This window comes from Cydia pomonella, chromosome 11 (assembly GCF_033807575.1).
Source record: "Cydia pomonella isolate Wapato2018A chromosome 11, ilCydPomo1, whole genome shotgun sequence".
Taxonomy (NCBI): Eukaryota; Metazoa; Arthropoda; class Insecta; order Lepidoptera; family Tortricidae; genus Cydia; species Cydia pomonella.
The window spans coordinates 612436-640101 of NC_084713.1; the positions used below are offsets into that span (position 1 = coordinate 612436).

The following is a 27666-nucleotide window of genomic DNA, read 5'->3' on the forward strand; positions in this document are numbered from 1 at the left end:
CTTACTAGAGTTACAAGTGTGTAGTTCGTGTCATCCACGATGACGCGCAGGATTATCAAATCTAAACTTTAATAGCATGAAAATACGAGTCAAGGCTCGCGTCGTCGTTGTAGCAGAACTGAAATGTGTTTTTTCTACTATAATGGTTGAAAGATTTCGTGTACCAAACTATAATTGCATACTTTTCATGTATGGGCTCCCAACTCAGTTATAAAATTTATTTCAATACGTCAAATATAAAAAAAATTACCAATCCTTTGCCATCGCGCTCCCATAGAAAAGACGAAATGGGGGACGGGTGGGAAGGAGACATACATTTTTGTCTACTATGATAGTTATTTTTCATTTTTATTCAGATTTTCCTGTAAAAAAGTATTATTTTAGATATACTCTTAGAAAGTATTGTATACAATAGTGATAGTGATAGAATCAGTTTTTTTAATCTCGTGCCTTATTAGGCAACCCGGCAAGCCTCATTTCCTAAACACTGTACTCAACTGAAAAGCCCTCTATTATATCACGATCGTATAAAATACCATTTTGTTTATTACCTACTTGTTATTTAACGGTAAGCAAAATTACTAGGAAGTTCCAAAAAGTAACATCTGACCCAATATTTTTTTACATTCATAAATTCCGTTGTCCGCTGCCGCATTGGCCCCAGCCTTACGCTTATGGGGATTTTCTTGTTAAATTGACAGGTGCAGCTTAAGCCGTTACTCGAGACAGATTCAGCCAAGATGGCCGCCGTTGCCAGATGTGGGAAATCTGTTATTAATTCAATTAATTCAATTTAGTGGATTATTCATTCGATTGTACGCGTCTGATTAAACGTTTTGGTTAAAATTCTAAAATAACGGCACAAATGCTGTAAGGTTTTGTGATTTCGAGGTACAATAAAAAGGTAAGAAGTGTTGGTCCTTTTAATTTTTTTTCCAGGATCTTGGGAGGGTTAATATATTATTAAAACCAGTTTTTTGAGAACAGTACTTGTAAAATCAACCGGTTTAGAACAATAAAAACCGGTTTCTTCCTATGTCGGTGTCTATATTTACTTCGCACACCAGGCCGGCCGGCCGTTTCATCGCTCGTCGAATAAACCGGTTTTTTAGGTTACAATAAAGTTCTTTAAACGTTCGCGTACTTATAAAAAATCGGAGGAAAACCGAAATGAATCGGTTTTTACCGGTATTTTATAAACCGGTTCCGAGCAAAACTGTCATCGGATAAATAAATAAATGTCATACGATACGACCGTTTAACAAAAAATTATCTAGCCCCACAGTAAGCACATTAAGAGGCTGTCAATACCTAAAGCGCGCACACTGTCTATTTGTATCGTAGTAAATGAGAAAGCACTGTCGCATGTTACTGGGCCTAGGCAAGGGAATAATAAGAAAATTATTTAAATAAAAAAAAGTGGATTATTAGTGTAATATTTTACACAATAGCGGTTTAGATATAAATGTTTTTAAATTGTGATTTTAATTGCAGACCCATAAGTCAAAACAATAAAGACATAAAACCGTTTAATTGTGATTTTAAGACCAAGCTTTGCAATTATTTTCTATCGAGCCGATTTCGTTCAATCATGTATCGAGTACAACCACGGTCTTTGAAATAGAATTAATATGAACATATATTTTCTTACTTGACTAAAACAAATAGTCTTTCTTAAAAACCCAATGTCCTTGTAATTGATGTTAATTTCAAGGACATTGGGTGTTGACAGCCCCTTAAGGTTTGTGTTGTTGGTATTAGGCTATGATATTTTTAATATACATTTAAGTAGTTATATATGTGTACGGGTCAATACTTCAATTTTTTGAAGAATAGGTGCAAGCCCAAATGTGTTCGCTTTCGTACATTGTTTTTTCTTTTGTTAACAACCTTTTTACCTCTGTTTCAGTAAAATAAGTGTACGGACACATTATCGTCTTCAAACCTGTACTGCGCACCACTAACTCTATTAACAGTGTTTAGTTACGCTACCTACTACCCACGTACGAATTACGGAGTAATAATTGAGATTCAACAGACATCAGTTATACGTGTTCATTTATATGCCGGGAGAATATGCATATCTCATTAATTCCTCCAATATACATAATTACATACGGAGTCTATCGGTTGGCGTCTCTGGTCCGTCATGCGAGTAACAAGATTATTTATGAATATCTTCTGCACCAACATATATGTCTCTGTTTGACCCAATGGTTGACTGGTAGAGAATGCCTTTTGGCATTAAGTCCGCCATTTGTACATTTTTCTTTGTTTGTGCAATAAAGTTTAAAGAAATAAATAAATAAATAAACAAGATAGGATAATATTTATTCAAGTAAATTGTATAGAGATGAACAGTCTGTGATCTTAAATATCTTAATAAATTGTAATACAAAGAAATTCGAGCGAGTAGTTTACAATACATCATTTTTACTCGCTCTATTCACCAAAAAAACCGGCTCCACTCCCCTGTGAAGTGCCCATCATTGTTTATTTATTTATTTCATAATATACACCGACAAATTAAACATTACAAAACTAACAGTATACAAAATACATAAAATTGAACAAGACAATATATAGGTGACATCAAATAAAAGTACTGGACAGTCTGTCATCCAACCTTAGACATTCACGGCACACAGTCGCCCATCTCCACGCAAACAAGTCACAGTCATGCTCCCTTCATGTGTAAATAGCCTAAAATTCTGTTCTTAATCGTCTATAATAAAGTTAATACTGCCAGCGCAACAGCTTGACGTTCGCCGCTAAGTAGATTAGCGATCCGAGGCGTAAATCAGACGTCAATAGGTGACTTAATGTAGTCGCGAACCGGCGCGTTTACCCCACGAGCTACCACGAGCATTCATAAATTTACACTGGACCGATAGGGTTGCTGCTTAAACAAAAAAATGCGGTAATAAAATCAAATTTACAGAAATACACTGAAAAACATCGCATAACCATGCTATGCTCAAAGTAATTGGCTACTTGACAGTTTTTAGGGTTCCGTACCCAAAGGGTAAAACGGGACTAAGACTCCGCTGTCCGTCCGTCCGTCCGTCCGTCCGTCTGTCACCAGGCTGTCTCTCATCCTGAGGGTCAAATGTCTATATAGGACTCCTGCTATTTAAGCAACGCAAAGCTCAGCAATGAGAGTTAAAGTCTGACGCTCGCACTCGACGATTGAAACAATCTAACAGAATGATATTGTAATGTGACGTCACATTACATTAGTCTGTCCTAAGTGTATTAAGGAAGATCAAGAAAATTGCTGAAGAATTTTATCCCTGAAATATTGCGTTTATGCATATAGTTGTCATACAATTTATTTTTCAATAAAATGTAAGGAATCGAATGGTACCATTTTCTTTTTGAAAGTTAAAAAAATAACTTTTTTTGTGACTTTGGAGCCTTTTATTTTTTTTATACATTATAAATCTCGATGTCTTTTTAAATTTCACTTTTGATAATGGATGGCTCATTTTCTATCCATTGAGCTAAATTTTGTTAAAATATTCAACATGTGCCAAGTACCCAATTCAAATAAACTTATACAATACCTACTTACTTTACCTAAGAAACATTATAAGCTACAACGTTTCAAAATGTTCTAATAAAGCTGTTATGATTATTTATGTCTTTGACGAAATCAAACAATTACTCAACCAGTAACTGCGCACTTGAACCTTACAACATTAAAATGGCGGTGTAAGCACGGTTATATGTGTGTAGTAAGGAGTAATCAAAAATGGCTGTCCATTGTTTGTCCCCCACGTGACCTAATTAAAGAGACCCGGCAGGACAGACAACACAACATACATGGTATGTGCAGTAACACAACTATGAGATAGGAAATGTTCGGACGTCGCCAGGAATGTGACTTTCTGTTAATATTGAAGAAAGGTCTTGAAAATTAAAACAATATTTATACGCATATCTGGAGGCCTCGGGTTACCAGAGGGCTGGCCCATAATTCGCTCAGCGGAAAAGTATTGCTATCCATAGGGACTTTTTATTCATAAGTTTTTTATTTAAGTAAAAGTAAAGTATTTTATTACGTTTTACTCACTTGTGTTTCAGAAATAAATAAATGTATAGTATATGTAAAATTATAACAGAAATATTATAGGACAAATAAATGTATATGTAGAAATTATAAAAAAAAACTTGCACTTATTATTTAGCCTGACGTTTCGAACGTGACATTACGTTCGTAGCCACAGGCAGACTGGCGAGGAATTTTATAAACATCTTCTAATGCGTGGGAAGATGTCGATTAAATTTCTGTAAATGATTATCTTGTCTGGAAGAGATCGCTCTGTAGCGATAAGGCCGCCTGTTGTTTACCTCTATCTTCATGTTTTTTATGTGTTTCCATGTACATTATTTTCAGAGGTTGTGCAATAAAGAGGATTTGTATTGTATTGTATTGTATCTTGTCTAGGCCCCTGGTAACGAACTGATTACACAAGTAATATAAAGTGGATATCCATTGTTTCTGTCCCCCACGTGACCTAATTAAAGAGACCCGGGCAGGGGACAGACTGACATACCATAGGTATATTAAGCAGTAACTCTACTGACAGGAAACAACCTCTTGAATGCGGGTCTAAAGACAACACTTAATCGTACGGAACAAAGATAGAATAAAGTTTTTGTTTAAAATGTTATTAAAAACTTTCAACCGTATATAAAAATCGTATTCTCAAATTTTACCTGAACCAAAATGATAGTAATTTGTTAACCAAATTTCATATATTGATTACTGTAATAAGATGGTAACGCAGTGGTAAATACCTTTTTTTCATACAAATCAGGAGACAATCAAGGACCACTGATTTGCTGTGATTACGTTATGAATATTTACAGTACTTATTTATTGAACAGAGCTATCGGGATTTATAGTCTGATTAAGCCTTTTTCTCCATCCTAAAACAGAAAATAAATTTAACGACCAAGTATTATAAAATATGCATTTTAAGAAAAACTGACAAAAACTTTTTGTACAGTTTCCATCAGATATATCGGAGCGGCCAAGGTGCTCACAAATATCTGAACACGCCTTTATTGTCAAGGCACTAGCGTATGTGTTCAAATATTTTTGAGCACCTCGGCCGCTCCGATATATCTGATGGCGACTGTACATGAGAACAGCCGATAAGCGTCAAATTAAATATGACACAATTTCCTAAAACCGAGTCGGGTTACTGCTTCGCGTTCTATACTCTACACTGGACTGGACCTAAAGTGATGTTTCGTTACGTTATATAATAGACTGGACCTTAAGTGATGTTCACTTGTTCAGGGCTCGATTATGAACCATCGCTGACAAAATTATTTCACCATGCTTGGACTCTATTACAAGGAGATAGGGTTCACCGATAGGTAGTTAAGTGTTACTGGTAGAACGCTTTTCGTTTATGACATGTTGATGCAAAAAGTTCATAGCATAATTAATGATAATAAGGGGTAATAACGTCCCTTCTGGGAAATAAAGAACATGGAAACATTGTCGAATATAGGATATAGGAGGGTTTTAGAATAAACATGTAAGTAGCTATGTTTTATTAACGTCTCATAACATGAGAATGAATATTTTTTTGAAAAAAATCATTTAATCACTGACTGTAGTTTTCTTTCCACATGCAACCCCATACATCATTTAGGTTGCGTTGTTTTATCACAGAGTTCCCATTGCCACCTCCTGTCGCCATCATCAGATCAGCTCCATCTTATAATATTGCATTGCAACCCTATTTACATATGTATTCAAAATTTCAGTTTAATCGGATATCAGGAAGTAGTTGAAAAATGGTTTGCAAGATTTGAAAAAAAAAAAAAGTTTGTTACATACGAACAAACCAAGTTATGTAAAAGCTTGTAAATACCGAAGTATACAAGGCGGAAAAAATTTCTGGCTGTTTCATACATTTTAGCTGGTCTATTTTCTATGCGACGGTAAATTTTTTTTTCGCGATTTCGGGGTTGAACCCATAGTAAAAGTTGCTCAATAAGGCTTGTGTTGAGGGTACTTAGACAACGATATATATAATATATAAATATTTTTAAATACTTAAATACATAGAAAACACCCATGACTCAGGAACAAATATCCATGCTCATCACACGAATAAATGCCCTTACCAGGATTTGAACCCGGGACCATCAGCTTCGTAGGCAGGGTCATTACCCACTAGGCCAAACCGGTCGTTATTAACAAGGTAATTAAAAGTCCTTATTAACAGGTATGTTGAGCCCTCGATACCCCTTCTATTCCCCTTTCGGATCTTTCTCCTAATTTGTGTGTATCCTTTATTTATTAACAGCAGAATTAAAAGTTAAAAAGCCAAACCGGTCGTCAAATATAATCCCAAGCCTCCCTTGCATCGGGAATGCACATATTTTTTGGCCACCTCGTATATCCCCGTAATTAATGAATTCATAATACTTAACAAATCTCTGTTTATTAGCCATGTGCACAACTGTCACGCATGATGCAACCTAGCATCCGCAAATCTAGGGGAAAACGCCAATTCACTACATCTTATACGACTTCTCCATAAGTAAAAACTACTGAACGGATTTTCATACAAGTTTCATCTATCAATAGAGTGACTCTTATCTTAAATTAAATACGTTAGTTATATTAAGCATTTCATACAGATTACACCATGCAATTTAAATAAATATTTCAGGAGTAATCGTAAATTAAAGTTCCATTTCGAGCCATATAACTTGCACGAAATGTTAAGAGGCTGTCAATACCTAAAGCGCGCACACTGTCTATTTTGTATCGGAGTAAATGAGATAGCACTGTCGCATGTTACTGGGCCTGGGCAAGGGAATAATAAGAAAGATATTTAAATAAAAAAAGTGGATTATTAGTGTAATATTTTACTCAACAGCGGTTTAGATATAAATGTTTTGAAATTGTGATTTTAATTGCAGACCAATAAAGACATAGAACCGTTTAATTGTGATTTTGAGACCAATCTTTGCAATTATTTTCTATCGAGCCGATTTCGTTCAATCATGTATCGAGTACAACCACGGTCTTTGAAATATAATTAATATGAAAATATATTTTTCCAACGTGACTAAAACAAGTAGTCTTTCTTAAAAAACTGTTTAAGTAACATCAATTTCAAGGACATTGGATGTTGACAGCCTCTTAAAGACTCTATCCGCAGTTAGTTCCAATTTTCACCACCGCATGCGCTGCGATCGTTTTACTTACCCCCACCATGCACTTTGCACGTAGCCAATAACAAACATAAATATCAAAATAACAAATACAGCAACGCAAAGTTTAGGTTGGATTTCGGACTTAACCGCGCTTTAAAAATAAATAACAAGAAAGTCAAATTTATAAAACCAGAATGAAGTATTCAAATAAATATAAAAGCGTTGTAAAAACTCCAGAATTAGATTTCCTTAATGAAGGCTTGAGGAGGCCTAGCAAATAGGCCCGTCGCCGTCGCCGTCGCCGGGTACAAGGGCGTTTTAGAAGCCTTTTTAAATAAAATTAGTGTTTGCGACTGAATTTTAGCAAGATTATTTTTGGAATGTTTGGATTGTGGCATTTTGAATTTAGTTTTATTTGCATTTAAAATCTGACTTAGACTAATCATCATGTTTTTAGCATTAGAAAATAGGTAAACAATCTTGAGGTGTCTTTTTATTGAAAATTCAAACACTATTGTAATGCTTAAAACGAACTATAGGGTCATACTGATTTTATTTATGCAAATTGAGCATAGAGTAAAAAAAAGCGCTGGTGGCCTGGTAAGAGCGTGCGACTTGCAATCCGGAGGTCGCGGGTTCAAACCCGGTTCGTACCAATGAATTTTTCGGAATTTATGTACGAAATATCATTTGATATTTACCAGTCGCTTTTCGGTGAAGGAAAACATCGTGAGGAAGCCGGACTAATCCCAACCAGGCCTAGTTTACCCTCTGGGTTGGAAGGTCAGATGGCAGTTGCTTTCTTAAAAACTAGTGCCTACGCCAAATCTTGGGATTAATTGTCAAGCGGACCCCAGGCTCCCATGAGCCGTGGCAAAATGCCGGGACAAAGCGAGGAAAAAGAAGACATTGAGCATAGGGTGACCAACACGTTGAAAATAGCTAATAATGTGAATAGGTAATAACTTATTCCCAATAACATTAGACGTTCTAGAAACGAAATCCAACACAGTAGGTAGATTAGATTTCATCAATGTTATTAACATTAGTACTTGTCCGTTGGGTCAGTCTAGACTAGACGAAAAGATCACGGGCAATGGCTTTAGCAAATGTTTAAGTGAAGTGGATGTTTATAAGTTACACGGTATATTTGTTCTAACTGGTGAATTGACATAATTATTTCTAAACGAAAGGCTCCAACGATATATTAAAATGTAAAATAAAAGCCGTTATATAAAACATTACACAGCTCCCTATATGTATGGTTAGGACACAGAACACGTGTTCTTAGAACTTAAACGTAAAACTATAGCTCTGTATGTAGGGTAGGGTCGTGTCTGGAGGTCGGCCTCGCTCGGATGGTTTCGCACAATTCGGGACTTATTACCCGCGGTCCAGGTATTCGCCAATCCGGGGAAGGGCTGTCTTTTAATACAGTTTTGACAACCTTTTTGCCTGACTGCGCAAGAGGAATAGTAGAGATTTATTTATTTAAAATTTGATTCAGGCAACAAGGCCCATACTACAAATAGGTACCTTACAGACTAACATACATATACATATTATAAAATTACAATGAAACACTAAGAAATGTAAGTTTTGTGTAGTTAAAGGGTTACGGTACCATGCTGAATAAAATATTAAAAATCTGTTTTGGTTACCAGGAAATATGCTTAATATTAAAATCCAGTAATTTTAGACAGCTTAATCTCAAGACCTGTATGGTCTATCTATGTAGACAAAACTGGACTCATTTAATGCAAATTTAGTCTGCTTAAAACGATCCTGAAGCTTGAGCGTACTCACGACATTTTGGTCGCCTTCCTACATTTTGTATGAAAACGTTTAAAAGTGACATCATGCCTTCACCTTACACCGTCTCTGTATACAGGGTGACCTTAGCCATTGGATAAACCCTGAAATCCCACGTAGGGTTACTTCTCAGGAATGCTCTGACGTTAATATTTTTTTAATTAGAACAAAAGTTAAAAAAATAAATTTTTCGAACAAAAGTTATTTGCAATAATCGACAACAAAAAGAAACACACTGTGTTAATCTTTGGCAGTGTTTTTGACAATTTGTTCGAAATATTTGATAATGATGACATTTTTCAAAAGTCAGAAGCTTATTAGTGTCAGACTTCAGAAGGGAAAATAAAAAAAGATTTAATAATTTCATGGATATCGAGTATTTGACAATGGCCCGGTGAGGTCGAAACTTGAATTTAACAATAACTTTTTGTCACTATTATCATATAAAAACCCAGCGGACACTTATTTAATGCAAGGAGGATTGTGCCAATTAAGTGGTTAGGCTGTCATATATTTTTGCGCGGGCTGTCTTAGCATAGAATAGAATAGAATAGTTTATTGCGTATCACATTACAAGCATGGATGGAATGGAACATATAGGTATACATGTGACACCCTGTAAGGGCACAGCAATATAAGAGGGCTACAGTAGGTAATTAAATTACAATTATTTCGCACATCATTAAAATAATATTACACATACATTCACGCATGATCATTTGATTGTATTATAACATTATTTCCTTACATAAACGAAGCACGGGAATATTTTCATTTACTGACTTTATCAAAATATTCATTAAGATTATAAAAACATCCATTAATTAAAAACAGCTTCAGGTGTTTTTTAAATTGACCTACATTGTCCAGATCTTTGATAGAGTTTGGGAGGTGGTTGTAGATTTTCATAGTCATATAATGTGGGCTACTTGTGACAAGTTTTAATTTTGAAAAAGGCACTTTTAGTTGATTTATGTTGCGATTATTTCTTTTGATTTGAGTTGTATCTTTGAATGAATATAAGTTTAAATGTTTCCTAACGAATTTACATGATTCGAATATGTACATAGACGCAACGGTCAGTATTTCATGTTTAATAAAATAAGGTTTACACGACTCCATTTGATCAATGTTTACTAGAATTCTGATGCACTTTTTTTGCAGAATAAATATTTTTTCAATATCGCAGCTATTTCCCCAAAGGACCAGGCCATATGATATTCGCGAATACGAATATGCGTAATATGCCGCAAGGGATGTCTGTAGGTCTGTAACTCGCTTTAGATGCTGAAGGGCGTATATAAAAGACGATAATTTTTTTGACAATTTTAGAATATGGTCTTTCCAGCTCATATTTGAGTCTAATTCTATTCCTAATAGTGTGGCAGAGCTCACGTTATCTAATTTTGAATTATTATATTTAAAGTCTATTGGCAATGATGATTTTTGATGTGGTTTAAATTGGATAATTTTAGTTTTATTTATGTTGAGCTGTAGGTTGTGGGATTGCAACCAATTAGTAATTGTATTTAAGGTTGACTGTAATTTATTCTGAGCTTCTAAAGTAGTAGCGCATGGCAATAGTATAGAAATGTCATCTGCAAAAAGCGTGCTATGCTCATCAAGTATGTCGGGAAGATCATTTATGTAAATAATAAATAGAACACAGCCTAAGACGCTACCTTGAGGGATAGAGCCCTTTATGGGGACTCTATCAGATCTAATGTGCTGTATTATTGCTCTATCAAAGTCTCTATGCTCTATTTCTACATATTGCATACATATACATACCTACTAGTATAAATGACAAATTCCTCATGCACGGCATTTCGTGGAATATATGTATATTGTAATACCCGCCTGCGACGAACGATGTACTGGTGTGAGTCAGGATTGGTTCGGCATTTATATGCAGATGTAATTGCTTTGATCAAATCTAGTTCAACCGACGCTATTCAGTGGCTTGTTGGTATACCGAGCTACCATCAATTTAAAGACTGATATGAGTCGCAAAATATTATTCGAGTTACCTATCGAGATACATATTATTAATCAGAAATCAGAGATAAAAAAAAAAGAACACCTTTTTCTGCTCTATATAGCACATCCAACGTTTGAACCCACCAACTTTTTACCACCACACATAATATAAAGAAAAGTTAAGGGGAAAGTAGTTACGTTTCTTTATTTTTTTACCTATTCACTTAATTTTATCAATACGATAAGGATGACTCATGCTAGACCGGGCCGGGGCCGGATCGTTCTAGCGTGAGTCAGCCTTTAAGCGAAATTTGACATGTAGAAAATCTAAGCCCTAAGGGGATAGAAGAAAGTAGACATCGTTTGATTTTTAGAAATCCACCGTCTGCACGGGAAACCGAAATGAAATGAAAAGACCGCGTCCGACATGTTCAATTTGAATGATCCCAGAATTTATCCTCTAACTTAGCCTAAAGGGATTAAAAGGAAATAAACTTCTGGGCCTTAGACGCCGGAAAAAACTAAAATAAACGGTACCTATTTGCAAAAGTATTGAAGTATACAGCCAGCGCAATAGAACATAGTTACAAATGAGACTAAGTACGCGTCATTTCAACACTATTGTATTGAATTTTCCTTGGTTTTGCTTTTTTCCAGTAAAAATCTTTCTCTATACCTATCGCGTGTGTGTTGAGTAGGGTATTATGTACGCGATGACGTGTTAGGAAGCCGTGCAGGCGTCAAGTGGTCGGGTCAACCGCGTAATTGGGATCTGTCCACAGCCTAAACATGCCACTAACTTCGACGTTTTATGTTTAGTTAGTAGTACCTAGTAGTAAACTCTGTATTGTCCAAAAACACATAATAAAAGTAATATACTAAGGCAAACTTACCTCTTTAAGGATTAGTGACTGGGTATTACAATAGATGGCGCTTTTGCAAAGCAGCGTAAAGCTGCATCGCGCTGCCTGATCTAAGTAGGTAAGTTAAAGTAGTTGGGTCATCTGGGTACTTAGATTTGGAATACGTCTACAGTCACAAAAAGTCGGTGTAGTCGGTGAACTGTTTAAGGTTACTTTTAGAATTTCGTAAAAGATGGCGCTTTTGCAAAGCGGCGGAATCATGCATCGCGCTATTAAGATTTTTCTTGAATTTTTTTTTTAATAGCAGGTATCAGTAACAAATTGTGTCAGCTCGTCTAATCGGGCTCAGATGTCTTTGATCAAACTTTGCTTTCAAGTACACGACTTCGCAAGGCTTCATGTTTATGTTGATATAGTATTATGTAAAGATGAGATAGCTATTGGCTTGAAACGTATATTCTGAACGATGTATTAGCTAATATCCTGGATAAACAAACAAAAAAGAAAAGCCTTGAGCCGCCGGAAACGTAAAACGAAACCCCTTATCTACTGCATAGTGTACAGAATATATTCAGTATTTTAACCGTAAACCGTAGTCAACAGCAATTATTACGTAATATATGGATGAGTACAGTCACCTGCAATAATATATGTTACTCTTCGAAGGCCGCAAAAATATGTGACACGCTCTTATGGCTTTACAAATAAGATCGCGTCCGATATTTTTGAGGCCTTTGTTGTGTACTCGTAACATATTATAGCAGGTGACTGTACCTGTTTTAAATTGTCTGCTATAGTTACAAATAGCGATTTTTTCATATAATTTTAACGCCTCATCTTCTTGCTTGGACGATATCTATTTCGCAGGATAAGGATACCGAAATATCAAACAGGGCACGAAAAACAATGTTAAAATACATTCATGTACCACATCATCATCAATGGCCACTGCATCCCTGACGGATGATTATTGCAACGCTGTGTCAAAAGCGGTTGAGACGGCCAATGCATTTCCGCTTATGACTAAACAAGCTTATCGCTGCACGTAATGCACCTGTTATAACATGACGAATTCATCAAAACATCGTAAAAGGGAGAGTTAAAGTAAAGAGGAAGACGGGAGACCAAGTAGAGAACTAGATACAAGGATTAAATAAAGACTCAACGTGTCGTATCAGTCTGTCAAGGAAAAGTCAGCGGACAGACATAATTTACATGGAAATTGCTCCACCGACAAGAGCTGAACTCTTGTATATTATAATGATGGTTTAAATATGAGAAAGATTGGTCGAGAGGTTTAGGAGTTAACGAGCAGCCAATGTAATTTGATGCAAAATTTGAATTGTTTCTTAGTTTTGGCTGGTGAGATTGACTTTTAAGTGACGGTTTTTAACTATAAATATTTAATAGCATTTATTTGGTTTCACATTTAGTACTTTCCTCTCGTTGATTTAATGCATTTTTTTGTGTTTCACGCGGTATATTTAATTTTGGAAACTTTTCGCTTGTTCGGTTGTCAATATTAGCACGAGGGGTTAAACAACAATTTCTGACCGCGGCCGGCAAAACGTCCCACTTTGTCGCTTTCCATAAGGATGAGATTTGCTTGTATCTCTATACGAATAACCTGACAAGGCGTCCTTTTGGCAAGCGACAAAGTGGGACGGTTTGCCGGCTGTGGTCACTATTTGTCCCCTTTATAAAACGAAACACTACTATAGCTCGCTAGTTTATTGCAAGATAGGACGAACTCACTCATATATTGGAGGAACTATTAATGACTACGTGGTCTATTATGATAAATGAACATACTGCATGTTTTAGCAGTGTTGTGACAATGTGACGGGACGCCGCGTGTAAGATCGTACACTTTGATGGGAATATAGAATATCGGTTTATCCTTCATGTGCAGGCAAGGTTTGTTTATTATATCCGGAAATGTACTAAATTCGTTCTCCAATATCATTTTGTAAAGAAATTGACAGTGATAATGACATTGCCCGCGACATCGTTGCATGCTCTTCAGTGGAGGAAAACGTCGTAAAAATCTGAGGTCCTAGCCAAGATGAAAATCTTTGAAAACGCCAATCGAAATTTCACTAATGTATGGAATAGTCAGCATTGACTTTTCTTAGCATCTGCCATTCCGATACATTTTTTTCCTATTCGTTTGGCTTTTGTCGATGTATGATTCTCATCTTGGATAGGCCCTCTGTTCCAATAGTCGTCAATAGTAATTCAGATTGGGAATGTATTTTATTTTTATCCACTATTCCCAATGTGGAGGGAAGGAACGGGAGAGGAAAATCGGGGAAGATAGGATAGAGGAAAGATGATATGAAACGAACGCGAGTGAATGATGAGACGACGGGCGAGAGAGAGAGGTATGGAACAAAAGACATGCTGCGCCGACCCCAAATGAATGGAGTAAGGGCTGATCCACTATTTCCATTAACATAAAACGTCCAGTAAAATATTTCTTCATTCGTACCGTGCTTTGTCACTGTCACCTGTCTTGGTGAAATAGGAGCTATTTGTTTCTAGATATATTAGCGCGTGTATCTGTCCAGATCCAGACTTGTCCATTGAAAGTTAGTCTGAACATAGCCAATAAGCTTGTCGTGGGCTGTTCGTGTTGATATACCTATAAAGCAGCTAGTTTCTCTTATTCCTTACCTGTTTCAATCACAAAGCTATTCATAAAAAATACTGCTACATGACCAACATAGCTTGGACCATTGTAGCTCGGTCAGAGCTTTTGTTATTATTGTTTTTTTTTTTAATATTTGGGGACAATCTTACACAGATTGACCTAATAGTACCAAACTAAGCAAAGCTAGAAAACAGCCATGACTCAGAAATACATATCTGTGTTCATGTCATGGGACACGCCTTACAGGAAATCGAACCCAGGACCATCGGCTAGACCGGTCGTCGTTTGAGTTTGGTACCAATTCAGTTAGGTGACAGTTCTCCAAACGTTTTGATCCAAGGGCTACGGCCAAGCATTCAATTCTCCCGCTTTATGGAAGTCGCGGCTGGCCAAAAATAGAATCGCATCGGGCCCAGACCCAGAGGTCCTGAGTTAATTATAATTAAACTAGTCGAATCAAAATGACTGTGTGGATCTTATCTCTACAAACTCCTGAAACTGATGACATGAATCTGATAAATTCTACTGAAACATCAAAAACTTTGCTAAACTGACATTAGTTTTTTTTTTTAAATTCTGAATACCAGTGAGAAACTTGCGTTTGTTATTGAATAGCTGTACTTATAAATGGCTGTAATGCCTTTAATCCGTCTGCGCAAGAGCAGCTTTCTGACCGCTTTCTAACTGTTCCACGAATTGTGGCTACATGACACTTTCTACAATTGTAAAGCCTTGCAAGAACAAGAAACTTTTCTCTTATCTGTCTAGGTATAGGTGTGTAATTTCAATAGGTATTTACCTGTATGTTTACACTCCGTTTCAATCTAATTCGAACCTTTGCTAAACCATATAAAGTAGCATTTTTTTTGTGTCATTGCTTCAAACAAACGAAATACATTTTTCATCTGAAAAAGTTCAAATTAAAAATAGGAAAATTTTCTATGGTAACTTATTTTTTTTTTATTGAATAAAAAACAAATTACAGTTTAATATTATTACTACAAGAGTACAAGACCCATCGTGGGCAAAACCTCGAGGAGGTTTATGAGCCGATGGGGAGTTCAAGATAATACAATACGTATTTAATTAATAATAAGTAGGACTCTTAACTTAATATATGTAGTCGTTAGATTGTATATATAATAACTTTTTATATATTTTCCGTTTAAATATTTTACTCTGACATCTTCTAGCAAATTATTTAATATTTTAGGTAATATGTATGTAAATTGACGGAATTGAAGTGAGGAAAGCTCAGAATGTATCAAAAATACAAACCGTAGAACTTCGCACACTTGTGTTTGTTTATGCAAATGAGATGAGTCAACGCGTGGGCTGAGGTCAACCGGTTACAACAGATTCACAACAATGCTTCTTATGGGTACCTACATATCCTCGCTCAATGGTTCCCAGAGTTGACTTGGCTCCAACCCACGTGACAAAAACGGTCAAATTCGGGACCCACCTCTTGGCTGTCTTAAATAGGGAGCACGAAATATTATTAGTACCGGCTGTTAACCCGATCGGTCGGCTTGTCGTCTTATGTTCAGGGTCCACTCAAATTTCGCTCGTGACCCTCCGATGGGTCGTGACCTATAGTTTGTGGAATGCTGTGCTACCTAGTATACTTGATCTCTAGGCCCGTAATAAGTATGAGTAACTAGAGATCTTTTGTTATTTTGGACAGCAATGCTTTTGGTCAGCTTTTATTTACAGACAGGTTATTCCAATGGCTTTTAAATTACAAACGAGTCATATTCAACCCGCGTAGTCAACATGCCAATCGTTAATTCTCCGTAGCGAACGAACGCAACTGTCACTGTCGCACTAATACGAAAGAGTGATAGAGAGATGACTACGCTACGGAGCGTTAACGATTGGCATGTTGACCACGCGGGCTGGTGAACCAGCACAGCTATTACCAGTGATCGGCACGGACGATGCCACACCGCGGTATTCCGTCTTGAAATCTTAATATGGGCTTGAGTGGACATGACTCAAATGCCGCGATCTTGTTCGAAAAAGTGATTCAATTGAGTGTTATTTTAAATAAGATTTTTGAATTGGATTTCTACTCAGAATCCCGCGGCGCGTCCGCGCCGATCACTGGCTATTACGGACTTCCATAAGCCATACAGGCAATAACTGAAATTCGAATACGCATGTTAGTCAAGATGACAATCGGTTATTGATGAACGATAATCGAGCGGGACAAACGTATCTTGACAGATGTAAACGAAACATCACGTGATCATTTCCATACATTATGTAATAAGCTTCCATTGGCGTATTTGGCATTTTCGTCGGACCAAGCTAATTATGCATAGACTTTTCACTGGCCAAGTGTAAAAGACCATGTTCCTATGAACATGTTTATGACAGCGCTTCCACAGTTTGTTACATAATAATCTGTACATATAATAGAATCTATACAATAAACTGTATATTGACTTTATAAACGACTAGCTTCTGCCCGCGACTTTGTACGCGTAGAATTATTGTTTCAATATGCCACTTTTATGGTGAATTTCACCCCTCTTTTCATCCCCTTAAGAGATGATTTCTGGGAAAAGCATCCTATGCCAAATTTTATCTCAATCGGTTCAGTGGTCTAAGCGTAAAGAAGTATCAGACAAAGACACTTTTGCATGTATATTATAGTATTGGATATTAACATGCATTATATCCCTTGGTTAGGCAGTTCACGTTAAGCCGGTTAAGCGCTTGACTCGGGAAGCGTTAAAAATATGGAGAAGCCGGTTACATTATACATACACAACAGGACAACACATTACACACAACTGACACAACGTGACGTAACCGCATCTGCCGTGGTCGATACCGCAGATACGATCCATTGATTTATTATGTCACGCTTGCTGTTCACGTTGCGCTGTTTTATTGTGGTGTATGGGTCACTTTCATTTCCCATACGAAGAAAACACGAATGTTATGGCAAATACGGTTTATTGCTCGCACCAGTTCATCTCATCAGCTAAAGTGGAGTTGAATAGAAAATACAAATAATGTAAACAAATATGGCAGACTGTTTTGTTAGCATTTGACGTATAACCTTATAAAGTTTCACGACGAATTTCTTAATGTGACGAGTTTCTATAATTTAATAATGTGTAAAAATCGTGGGTTTAATTCTGATTTTACGATGGTTGTTTTTATACTTTGTTTACATAAATAAAAGTTTTAGTGCCTATGAACTGTCGATAAAATCATGGTTGTCCACAAAAAGTACGAGATTGCGAAGAAATAAAGGTAAATAAAATTGGTTAGTTTACATTATTTCCACTTTAAAAACGTATCCGACCGGCCTGTAGAAGACACCAATCAAAAGGCAAATGTAATGGAAATGACAATGTGACTTGTCATCTGTCATATCGATACATTTTTTCTTTAAGATTGGCGTTAGTCGATGTACGATAGTCACTTTGACTACGGGGCTACCCCCTGCCACAGCAAATGAGAAATAATATTGCAATATTTAGATGAATGTGGGATTCCTTATTGGCACATTACCGCGCTTAGTATTTGTTTAACAATTCTTCATCTTCCTCGCGTTGTCCCGGCATTTTGCCACGGCTCATGGGAGCCTGGGGTCCGCTGACAACTAATCCCAAGATTTGGCGTAGGCACTAGTTTAAACTAGGCCTTGTTGGGATTAGTTCGGTTTCCTCACGACGTTTTGATTGAACCCGCGACCTCCGTATTGCAAGTCGCACGCTCTTACCGCTAGGCCACCAGCGCTTCTGTATTCTAGTATTTGTTTAACCATTTAATTACTATAATCACCAGCTGTAACTCAATATCCTCTATTGCTACTAGTATATCGCGAAATATTCGCATTGTACAGGATATTTAATTGCATACAAATGTTATTCACTTAACCTTTAGACTGTCATTTATCGTAGCCAAAAATGTCAAACACACGCCAACATCTTTGATACAAGCAGCTAGCAAATGTAAACATTAAATTTAAAACAGCGTAACCCATTAAATTTATAAAGCAAAAAATGTCAAACACACGCCAACATCTTTGATACAAGCAGCTAGCAAATGTAAACATTAAATTTAAAACAGCGTAACCCATTAAATTTATAAAGCATTTTCAGTTATGTTTAAAGTAAATAAAATATTGTAAGCAAAACAAATATGAAACCGTCAAATTTACCGATCTGCGTTCCAAATCTAAATCCGCAAAATACGTTAACCTCCCAATTTGCCACTTCATCACTCAAAACCGAATTTCGAATATTCGCAATTTCACACACACATCCATAGCACAGAGCTTACCTGTTGGAAAACAATATCATACCTATGCTAATATTAGCAAAACTTCAATCAAATTCAACCTCCATTCAAATATAAACCTTCTAACAACCGAATAAAGTCGCAATTTAAGAGTAGGTTAGAGTAAATATACGCGCTTGCGAAATATATTCGCTGATATTTCATAGGCGTTAAACAATGCCTGCCAGTAACACGCGAGTGAAAGGGACAGAGTGCGAGCGATTAGCGAGTTAGAGCAGTTCAACTAATGCGGGTGAATGACCGGTGTGAAGTAACAATTTTCGTCTGGCGTCTTTAATAAGTTTAGACTTTAGAGGCCTTATTATGTTGAACATTGAAGAAAAATGGAGGATTTTTTTATTAGACGGCTGTTTTCCTAATCTTAATGGCAGAGTGAGTAGAATAATGGTTTTGTCTCAGTTACTTGTATTTAAAGTTAATATGTAAGAGAATACTCTTAAAAAAACCTCGCAAAATCCCAGTTTCACTTTAAAAAATATTAAAAAAACTGTTAATGTAAAAATCTTAGAAAGTTAGTAAAAGAAAATCTGCATAGTTCGTGTCATCCATGATGTCGAGCAGTATTGTCAAATCTCACCTTTTTGGTATATTATCGATCCGTTTGTGACGGGCTTAAAAACTACCTATAATAAAGTTCCAAAAGAGTGAAGTATTTTTGTAAGTCAATTGAAATATTACCTAAATTTTTTTCGGCTCAAGTTGTGATTTCGCCCTTTAAACCGTCATTTTATCCAAATCTAAGGAAAAAAAGAACATAAAAAAATCGGAATGTCACCTGCAGATTGCATAGTGACAATTTAATGTCATTCACTTAAATTCATTAAATTGTCGTTGTTGACAAACTGTAAATACAGTGTACACGAGGGCTTAACGACTGGCCTCAATTGACAAATAATTTGCTTTTATTTACTGTACTGTAAACAGCTGTTTCTTTTCTGTTATAATATATAACTATTGTCAGCCTGATTAAAACATGAATCATACTGAAACAATACTTTTTTTTACCATTAGAAAAGGGTAAAAAATTGGGTATGAAACCGAACGAATTTAAATGATCAAAAATGTAATTGTTATTTGTTGCTACTTATTTTTCAATAAAAAGACACGTCAAGACTGTTTTACCCTTATTCTAATGCTAAAAAAAAACAAAGACCGAAACGGAAACGACGAGTAGCATACCACCAACACTCTCCTTCGACGACATAACCTACCCCGCCTATCTTCCAATATTGGCTTTAGGATGGATGGATGGATGTCGTTCGATTCCTCCCTGGAAGGGAGGTATGAGTGGCCGCTTCCACCATTCGGCTGTGGCGCGTCGCTCTCCAGCTCCCCACCGATGTGGGGAGATCAATTGACCGTCGTTTGGAGGACGGTGTGTACTGCTGTTGTAGGCCCGCTCTTCGCTACCGATCGTTACCCAACTCTACGAGGCTAGAGAGCCTGGTAGGTTTAAGGCGACCGGTAGCTTCGCTGCCTTGTGCGGCATGTTGGCTTTAGGCTGAATAGTCGGCTGATTATAACTATCCTTTCCCCATCCCAGAGCGTGTCACTCCCCACAAAATTTCGTCCCCTGGTATGCTGGCCAGTCCAGAGAAGGCATGTTCCTGGCTGGGTGTGGCGCATTCTTAACTTGTCTTACATGCAGTAAGAACGTAAATATAGACACACATCGATTGAGACATAATTTATTAAAATTGTCTCAGTAGGTTCAACACTAAAGTATAACTCGCTACATACAGTTTTGGTTCTATTGGAACCACACCATTCACCATTCGTTCACTGAAACATTCTCCTAATTTGTGAGAATTGTGAGTTACCTTTCATTTATTAAAATCAGAATTGTAATTCAATTAAAAATTATTTATTTAAGACAACATATGGTCCATAAATATGTTAGTTATAGCTTATCAGTTATGTTAGTAGCAACCGTAACCTAATAATTTTTAATAATTTATAAACAATAGCGAGTAATGGCCTAATACACGAAAGTTTTAAATAACATTTAAAACTTTCGCGTTTTGAACATATTTTAAAGCATATTTAAAACCAGGACTATCAGGAGTTGATTTTTTTACGTTTATTTCCGACGTTTCGTTTCGACGCAGGGTTCACTGGTCGTGGTCGCGGGTAACTGATGTCCCACAAAACAGAGATTCGCGATCCCGGTTTTAAATATGTTTAAAATGTAACGGCCTTATTAACAGCAACGTTTAAGCCTGAAGCTTTACCCCTTCTATGTCTCCGTAATGTATATGTGTTACTCGTTATACGCGCTTTTAAGTACTAGTACTAGTGCCTCTGTGAGATATAGACCTCGAGAACGGCTCACAAAAAATTACGAAAATCGGTTGAAAAATATGAGCTATAAAATAGAACAGATACCCCCTCTATACCCCTTTCGGAGCATTCTGCTAATTTGTGTGTGCCCTTTTATTTATTAACAACGTAATTAAAAGTCCTTATTAACAGGTATGTTGAGCCCTCGATACTCCCCTTCTATTTCCCCTTTCGGATCTCTCTCCTAATTTGTGTGTATCCTATATTTATTAACAGCAGAATTAAAAGTCCTTATTAACAGGTATGTTTCGAGTAAGCCCTTCTATTCCCTTTTCGGAGCATTCTCCTAATTTGTTAATACGGGCGTGTCGGCGTAACTGTTACGTTTTGTCACAGTGTGAAAATCCAGTATTTTAACTAATGTTTATTTATTTATTTAAACTTGATTGCACGAAATAATACAACAATGTACTGAATGTACAAATGGCGGACCTCATGCCAACTGATATTATCTACTAGTCAGCCATAAGGCCATACAGAGGTACATAAAATATAATATAGTCCAATAGTCATTATATATCATATCTTTAATGTAATCATAATATCTAGTTAGCTGGCAAACTAGTTATATTCGAATCTGTTTACTTCGAGTTGAAATGGAAAAATGGGCATTTAATATTTTTAATAATTTCTTTTAATCTTTATTGCACGTAAGAAAACACACTTTACAAAAGGCGAACTTAATGCTATAGGGCATTCTCTACCAGTCAACCTTCAGGCAAAGCAGAATTATTTAATTTACATTATTTACATTTATATATGTAAAATGAACCAAAGAGACTCACTTAGAGATAAATTTAAGGAAATTGACATAATGACAGTGCACTGTCAATACATTTATGAGAATATTCTGTATGTACATAAAAATATCGCCGATTTTAAGAAAAATTGTGACATTTATAATATTAATACTAGAAATAAACATAAGCTCGCAGTGCCCTTCACTCGTCTCCATAAAATTAAAACATCGTTCACGGGTAATTGTGTAAGATTTTATAATAAACTTCAAACCATATTACTGAATTATCAATTAATATATTTAAGAATCATGTAAAGCGTAAACTTATCTCTATAGCTTATTATACCACACAAGACTACATGAATGATAAAACAACGTGGGGTTAATTGTGATTCGAAATGATTAATTATTTACTATATTTGAATTATGATGATGAAATGGATATTCCAATGTATGTACTTCCTTTGTTGTCTTATTTTTTATTTTATTTGTATGACATTTAGAATTTATTCTAGACACATTCTAGACTAGTATTTTTTAAACAATTGTTTTTTTTTGTTTGACGATATTTCGTGAAATTCTTAGTATTAAAAATATATTCATTAGTATTATTTATTGAATAAAATGAAATTGAAATTATTTATGGAATAATATTTACGTCAATAAATTGCTCTGATAATTAGCTTAAGATAATAATATGTAATACTGTCTTACTATTCATAAGTGCTTGTTGCTAGGCCTACATAAATAAAGTATATTTGAACTGAACTGAACTGAACTACCTATTATTAGAAGATAAAATACCCGTTTTAGAGCAAAGTAGTTACCAAAAATCAAATGTTAACATACTGTTTACATTATTTTAGCTGCATTTCAGTGAATTATTTATGTCACGCTGCTCGTAATAGGTTTCTGGGTAATTCTGCCGCTTAATATATTGTTGGCACGTCACACTTCAGGCAGTGGAGGGGTTAACACATCTTTATTCAATTTTGAACTTTATTACAATGGAGTAAAGTGAAAATTTCCATACATTACATACTGATGTTGAATAGTTCGTTAGGAATAGAAGGGTGAAGTGTGTAGGAATATTAGTGTCGGTTAACTCGTTTTGTTATTGGGTAAAGAACAGATTTAAAGGATAACTATCGTTGGGGATTGTCAATTGTTTTCAAGGTTACTTTATTGATATTGTCTCACAAAAGTAAATGTCAAGTCATACTGTATACAATTTAATTTTATCTTATTTTACCAAGGCTTGTTCTTGACAGAATTAAAGGGCAATGTTGATTGCTAAGATGAGCAGTTTCAGAAACTGCCATTAGCTTATTGGTTAAAATACCAAATAATACAGCCTCGCTTGAAAAAACAAAATTGTTAGAAATAAGTTTATTTTATTTAATTACTTTAACTGTACGACTATACCTTACCTTTACCAATCATAGCACTAGAATCCCGATATTTTCAAGTATAGAATTCATTATACATATGGAAGTATCAAATTATTTATTAATTAGAAACTGATGTAGATATCAAGACTAAAGAAATATTGACCAAGTTCTGCCCTGTTTTCTTTAGATTTATGTCAGTTTAAGATCTAAATTGGTCTACAGATATCATTAAAATCCTGTGTAAAGAGCCTTGGCGGAACTCTGTCAGAAAAGCCGCCTTAACAGGATTAAAAATGCGCCAGAAAATCCGAGTTTTCATTCATAACGTTAAGTAGGTTTTACAACCGCTAAACCCAGCACGATTTGCACCATTTTTAAATTTTTCTCTTTCACTTTTTAAAGGATTATTTTGGTCATACACAGATTTTAGTGTTCTTAGTAACTTTATTTTTTTTAAACTTCATTTCACATCAAAAAGTTCCGTGAACGTTGAGCCATCTAAATTGGCTGTCCAATACTTACGCTATGGAATGAGCTAGAACCCTAAATAGCTCAACAATCACGGGGCGTGACGCGTGACTGTACAAACGGCGAACTTAATGCCTCAAGGCATTCCCTACCAGTCAACCATGAGGTCAAACAGAGAAATGTCATGGTAGTTGTCTTTTCATAAGTCATCATAATGTTGTCTTTCAACAAAGAGCAACTGGTTAATATCTGATTATATTTCGTAAATAAGTTCCGAGACTTGTGAGAAACTCATTGGTACCAGCGGCCGGGGTTCAAACCCGTGACCCCTCCTCTGTTAGGCAACCAAAGCTTCAAAGTATACATTTGTTTATAAACTAAATTATAGGCATCTCTTTCTCGCCCTTACATCGCAATGAGACGGCCTGAACAAAACAATGAGATCTGTGGAACCAGCAGAATCAGACAAAGAGATTAAGACACAATGGCGGAGGAAAATGTGGCAGAGTTTTCAAACGATATTATACAGTTTTTGTTCCTGTCTTAATTGAGATATGGAGCCCATTAGCCCAACTCTGTCAATCTTACTTTACAGTATCTTACATGGGTACAATGACAAATAATATGCCTGTTGGGTCTTTTACGGATGTATTTCATATCAACTGTGAATTGAATATTAGAAATAATCATATCGAAACTAATTTGTATGTCTAAATATTTATTCATTTAATTAATATTTTTTCATTCCATGTGAACACGTCATGAAAAAGGATGAAAAATATTGCCATAACTACCTAATGTACTAATATTACCTAGCTTATGTATGTGTAGGTATGTACCTAATGTATGTGTACTGATACTGACACCCAGATAGTAGAGGTAGAGGTGTAAAAGGCTATAGAATTGGTTCACGAAAATGTCGAGCACTTTAGTACGTACAATGTCGCAACAAACGTTAAATGCCACTTGCACGGAACCAGCGGAACTGTTCTGTTTTGTGGAGTTTATTGTTACATTTTACATTTTCATTACCTAGCTCTGTCCACCACACCGATTTCGATAATGTGGCTGGCCGGGCCAAACTTGGTCTTAAAGACAGGAGTTTTAATGTTTTAATTAAATGAATATTATTTTTATTGATTTTATAGGGTAAGACGGTATTTTCCAAAACCTCTGGTTAATTTTTATTTATTACAAATATTGTTACTTACGTACTACTTATAACGCAAACAATATGAAATGTCCCTCAAATGTATATAAAACACAAGTAACGCTTTGTAGACTTCTCAGGATTCTTTTTATTAGACCCATACTCTCAGTAAGCCATCTTTATTACAATTTACAGGGATATTGTCAAAATGAACCCAAACAAAACTTTTTCTCCATAATCCTTTCCCCATCCGTCTTCCGTAAGCGTTCCATTTTCAGATTGCACAATCGTATCACAAGACGTCCTAATCCGCGTTTTATCGAAAAAAACGGGCCAAATAAACAAAACTCTATGGAAAAATCGCCATTCTCATTCATATTTCGAACGTCTACTTTCCCAACCAGCTCCTTTTCTATATCACTAAAAGTGAAAATCAACCTTGAAGATTTAAGCTTACAGTTTACATTTAAACGCCAGTTGTAAATAAATATGAGGTTTCGAAAGTTGTGCTCGCTTCCAGCGATTACGCAATTTTTTTTGCGGCAATTTGGCGTCGGCCGGAGTTTTTGCTGCCGGCTTTAATCGGTGTTGCCATTTCAAAGGGAACTCGTTGCGTTCTCTTTTTGAATTCGTGTCGTATGCAGTTTGACGGTTAGGTTGTTTGATGGGAAATATTTTTAGGCGAACATACGTGAAAAAATGTTCAAAAATATATTTAAGGAGGTAAAAAAACCCGCGTTTTCTTGGAGCGTTCTGAAAATAATAAAATTGTTATTAAATCCGACAAGCATCTACGTTACGATGGTGTGAGCCCACCACGAAGGTGCATACCTAATGTACGCAACTTGATCTGAAATATCTCTAGCTGCATTTTTGTTATGAATTTAGATACACCAACATGTGTGCAGAGCTCTTTAGCATCAGATTTTCTACTCTTATTTTTTATTACGAAATCGGGACTTCGTCGCGTATAATTTAGTTATTTTAGTTTTATAATCACCTCCGAAATTTCGAGGACGGTGTTGTCAACGCCGGCGATGACGCCGTTCTCGGAACGTCGGAGGTAATTTTAAAACTAAATTATACGCAATTAAGTCCCCTTTTCGTAATCAATAATGTGTAGAAATCGTGAAAGTTAATATCAACATTTCTAGTCTGACAGTCAAAAAACAACGCGAATAGGTATTTTTTTTAATGGAAGATCGATCTTTTTTTACTGCTATTTTTCATTGTATGTCTTTTACTAATTTATTGGATTACCAGTCTATCCCATACCAAGCCTTCATTGATTAAATGCCTCATTACGCATAATAAGTTTCCCACTCATATAAATCATTGGTCATAGTTGCGCCAAGCGACAGTACTTAAAATTATTGATACAACAATAACCTATCTTTTCTCTTTTTCCAGCACCCACAATGGCGCGATGACGTGAACAATGCTGCTGCAACAGGCCTCTCCGTCGCCTGGACCCAGCGGCACCAGCTCCCCCCACCCCTCACCCCGCCCAAGCATCCCCCGCTCCCCCCTAAGCGATGCAAGCCCCAGGGCCAGCCCCAAGTTTGCGAGTCCTACGTTGGGTGCCAAATTCGGGAGCCCCACGCTGGGCGCCAGTCCTAAGTTTGGGAGCCCGAAGTTCAAGAGGACGGCGGTTGAAGATGAAGCGGCGTTGGAGAGGATACAAGCGGAGTTGAAGGAAGGATGGAGCGTGCATACTGGGAGAGAGGGGAGACTGTATTATTGCAAGTAAGTGCCTTATCCTATTCATAAACATTCTGAGGAAAAACGCATTACTGACCCTCAGGTCAATACAATATTGACGAAATAATGCAAAAAAAATTACTCAACGAAATCAAAATGTGTTATTTTTTGTATGCTATTATTTTAGCTGTATATATTTTAGTTGGGCTTAATAACCCCAACAGTCTTATGCGGGTCTGCGGGACTAGTCTGAAGTTCGCAAACGCTGAATTCGTGAGCCCTGCTTTGGATGTCAGTCCTTTGGAAGTCCGAGGCTTAAATGTTATGGCGTCATTCATAAACGCGCTACAAGCCGCTACTAGCTATTAAGCTTTTGTTTCAATATGTCATTTTGACTTACTAATTTGAAAGAAAGGGATAAAATATATATTAACTAATTCTCTGACTCAGAATTTTGGTAATAAGCGTTAAAAAAAGGAGAGTTAATATGTTACGGTACTGAGTTAATTTCTCAATTCAAACTTCTAACAAGGATTTAAATTCCCCGTCATATTGTTAGCGAATGGTTCCGTGGACTCTCAGGTACCTACGTCAAGTCTAGACGCGTGACTGTTCCTCGGCTCTATTGTCGTTATGTTTGAAGCATGTTCTTAATTCTCTGCACGGAAAGTACAGGGAGTTTTAAACAGCTTAAAGTTAAAACTTTAGGCATGAGAGGAAGTATTGCGTTAATTTATACGAGTAAATAGTAAGAATTTAGTTATTTGAAATATTATACCTGCACTCAGCTTTTGCATCAAGGTACACCTTACATCCAAACTTTCTCAATTATAACTTTAACATTCATGTATGATTAATAAAAAAAAACTTAATTATAAATGGTATTGTAACTCTGTGTGTCTGTAGCTTAAACTGCTGAACCGAGCTAGAAATTTGCTATGGAGATAGTTTGTGGGCCGGGGATTATGTTCATACGACAGTTTTTGGGAGGTGTTTGTCAATCATCATCACACAGACGAAATCGCAGGAAGAAACTAGTACTAAATTAAAATCGA

General features: G+C 36.2%; 1 protein-coding gene across 1 annotated transcript in view; it reads left to right on the forward strand.

The window, feature by feature from the left end:
* The window catches only part of LOC133522594 (uncharacterized), a 343490-nt gene that overhangs the window by 90685 nt on the left and 225139 nt on the right, over positions 1-27666 (forward strand). The window contains exon 2 of the mRNA XM_061857951.1: positions 26321-26656. Coding sequence (XP_061713935.1) covers positions 26349-26656 — 308 coding nt within the window. The 5' untranslated portion in view covers positions 26321-26348. The remainder of the gene's footprint in view (positions 1-26320; positions 26657-27666) is intronic.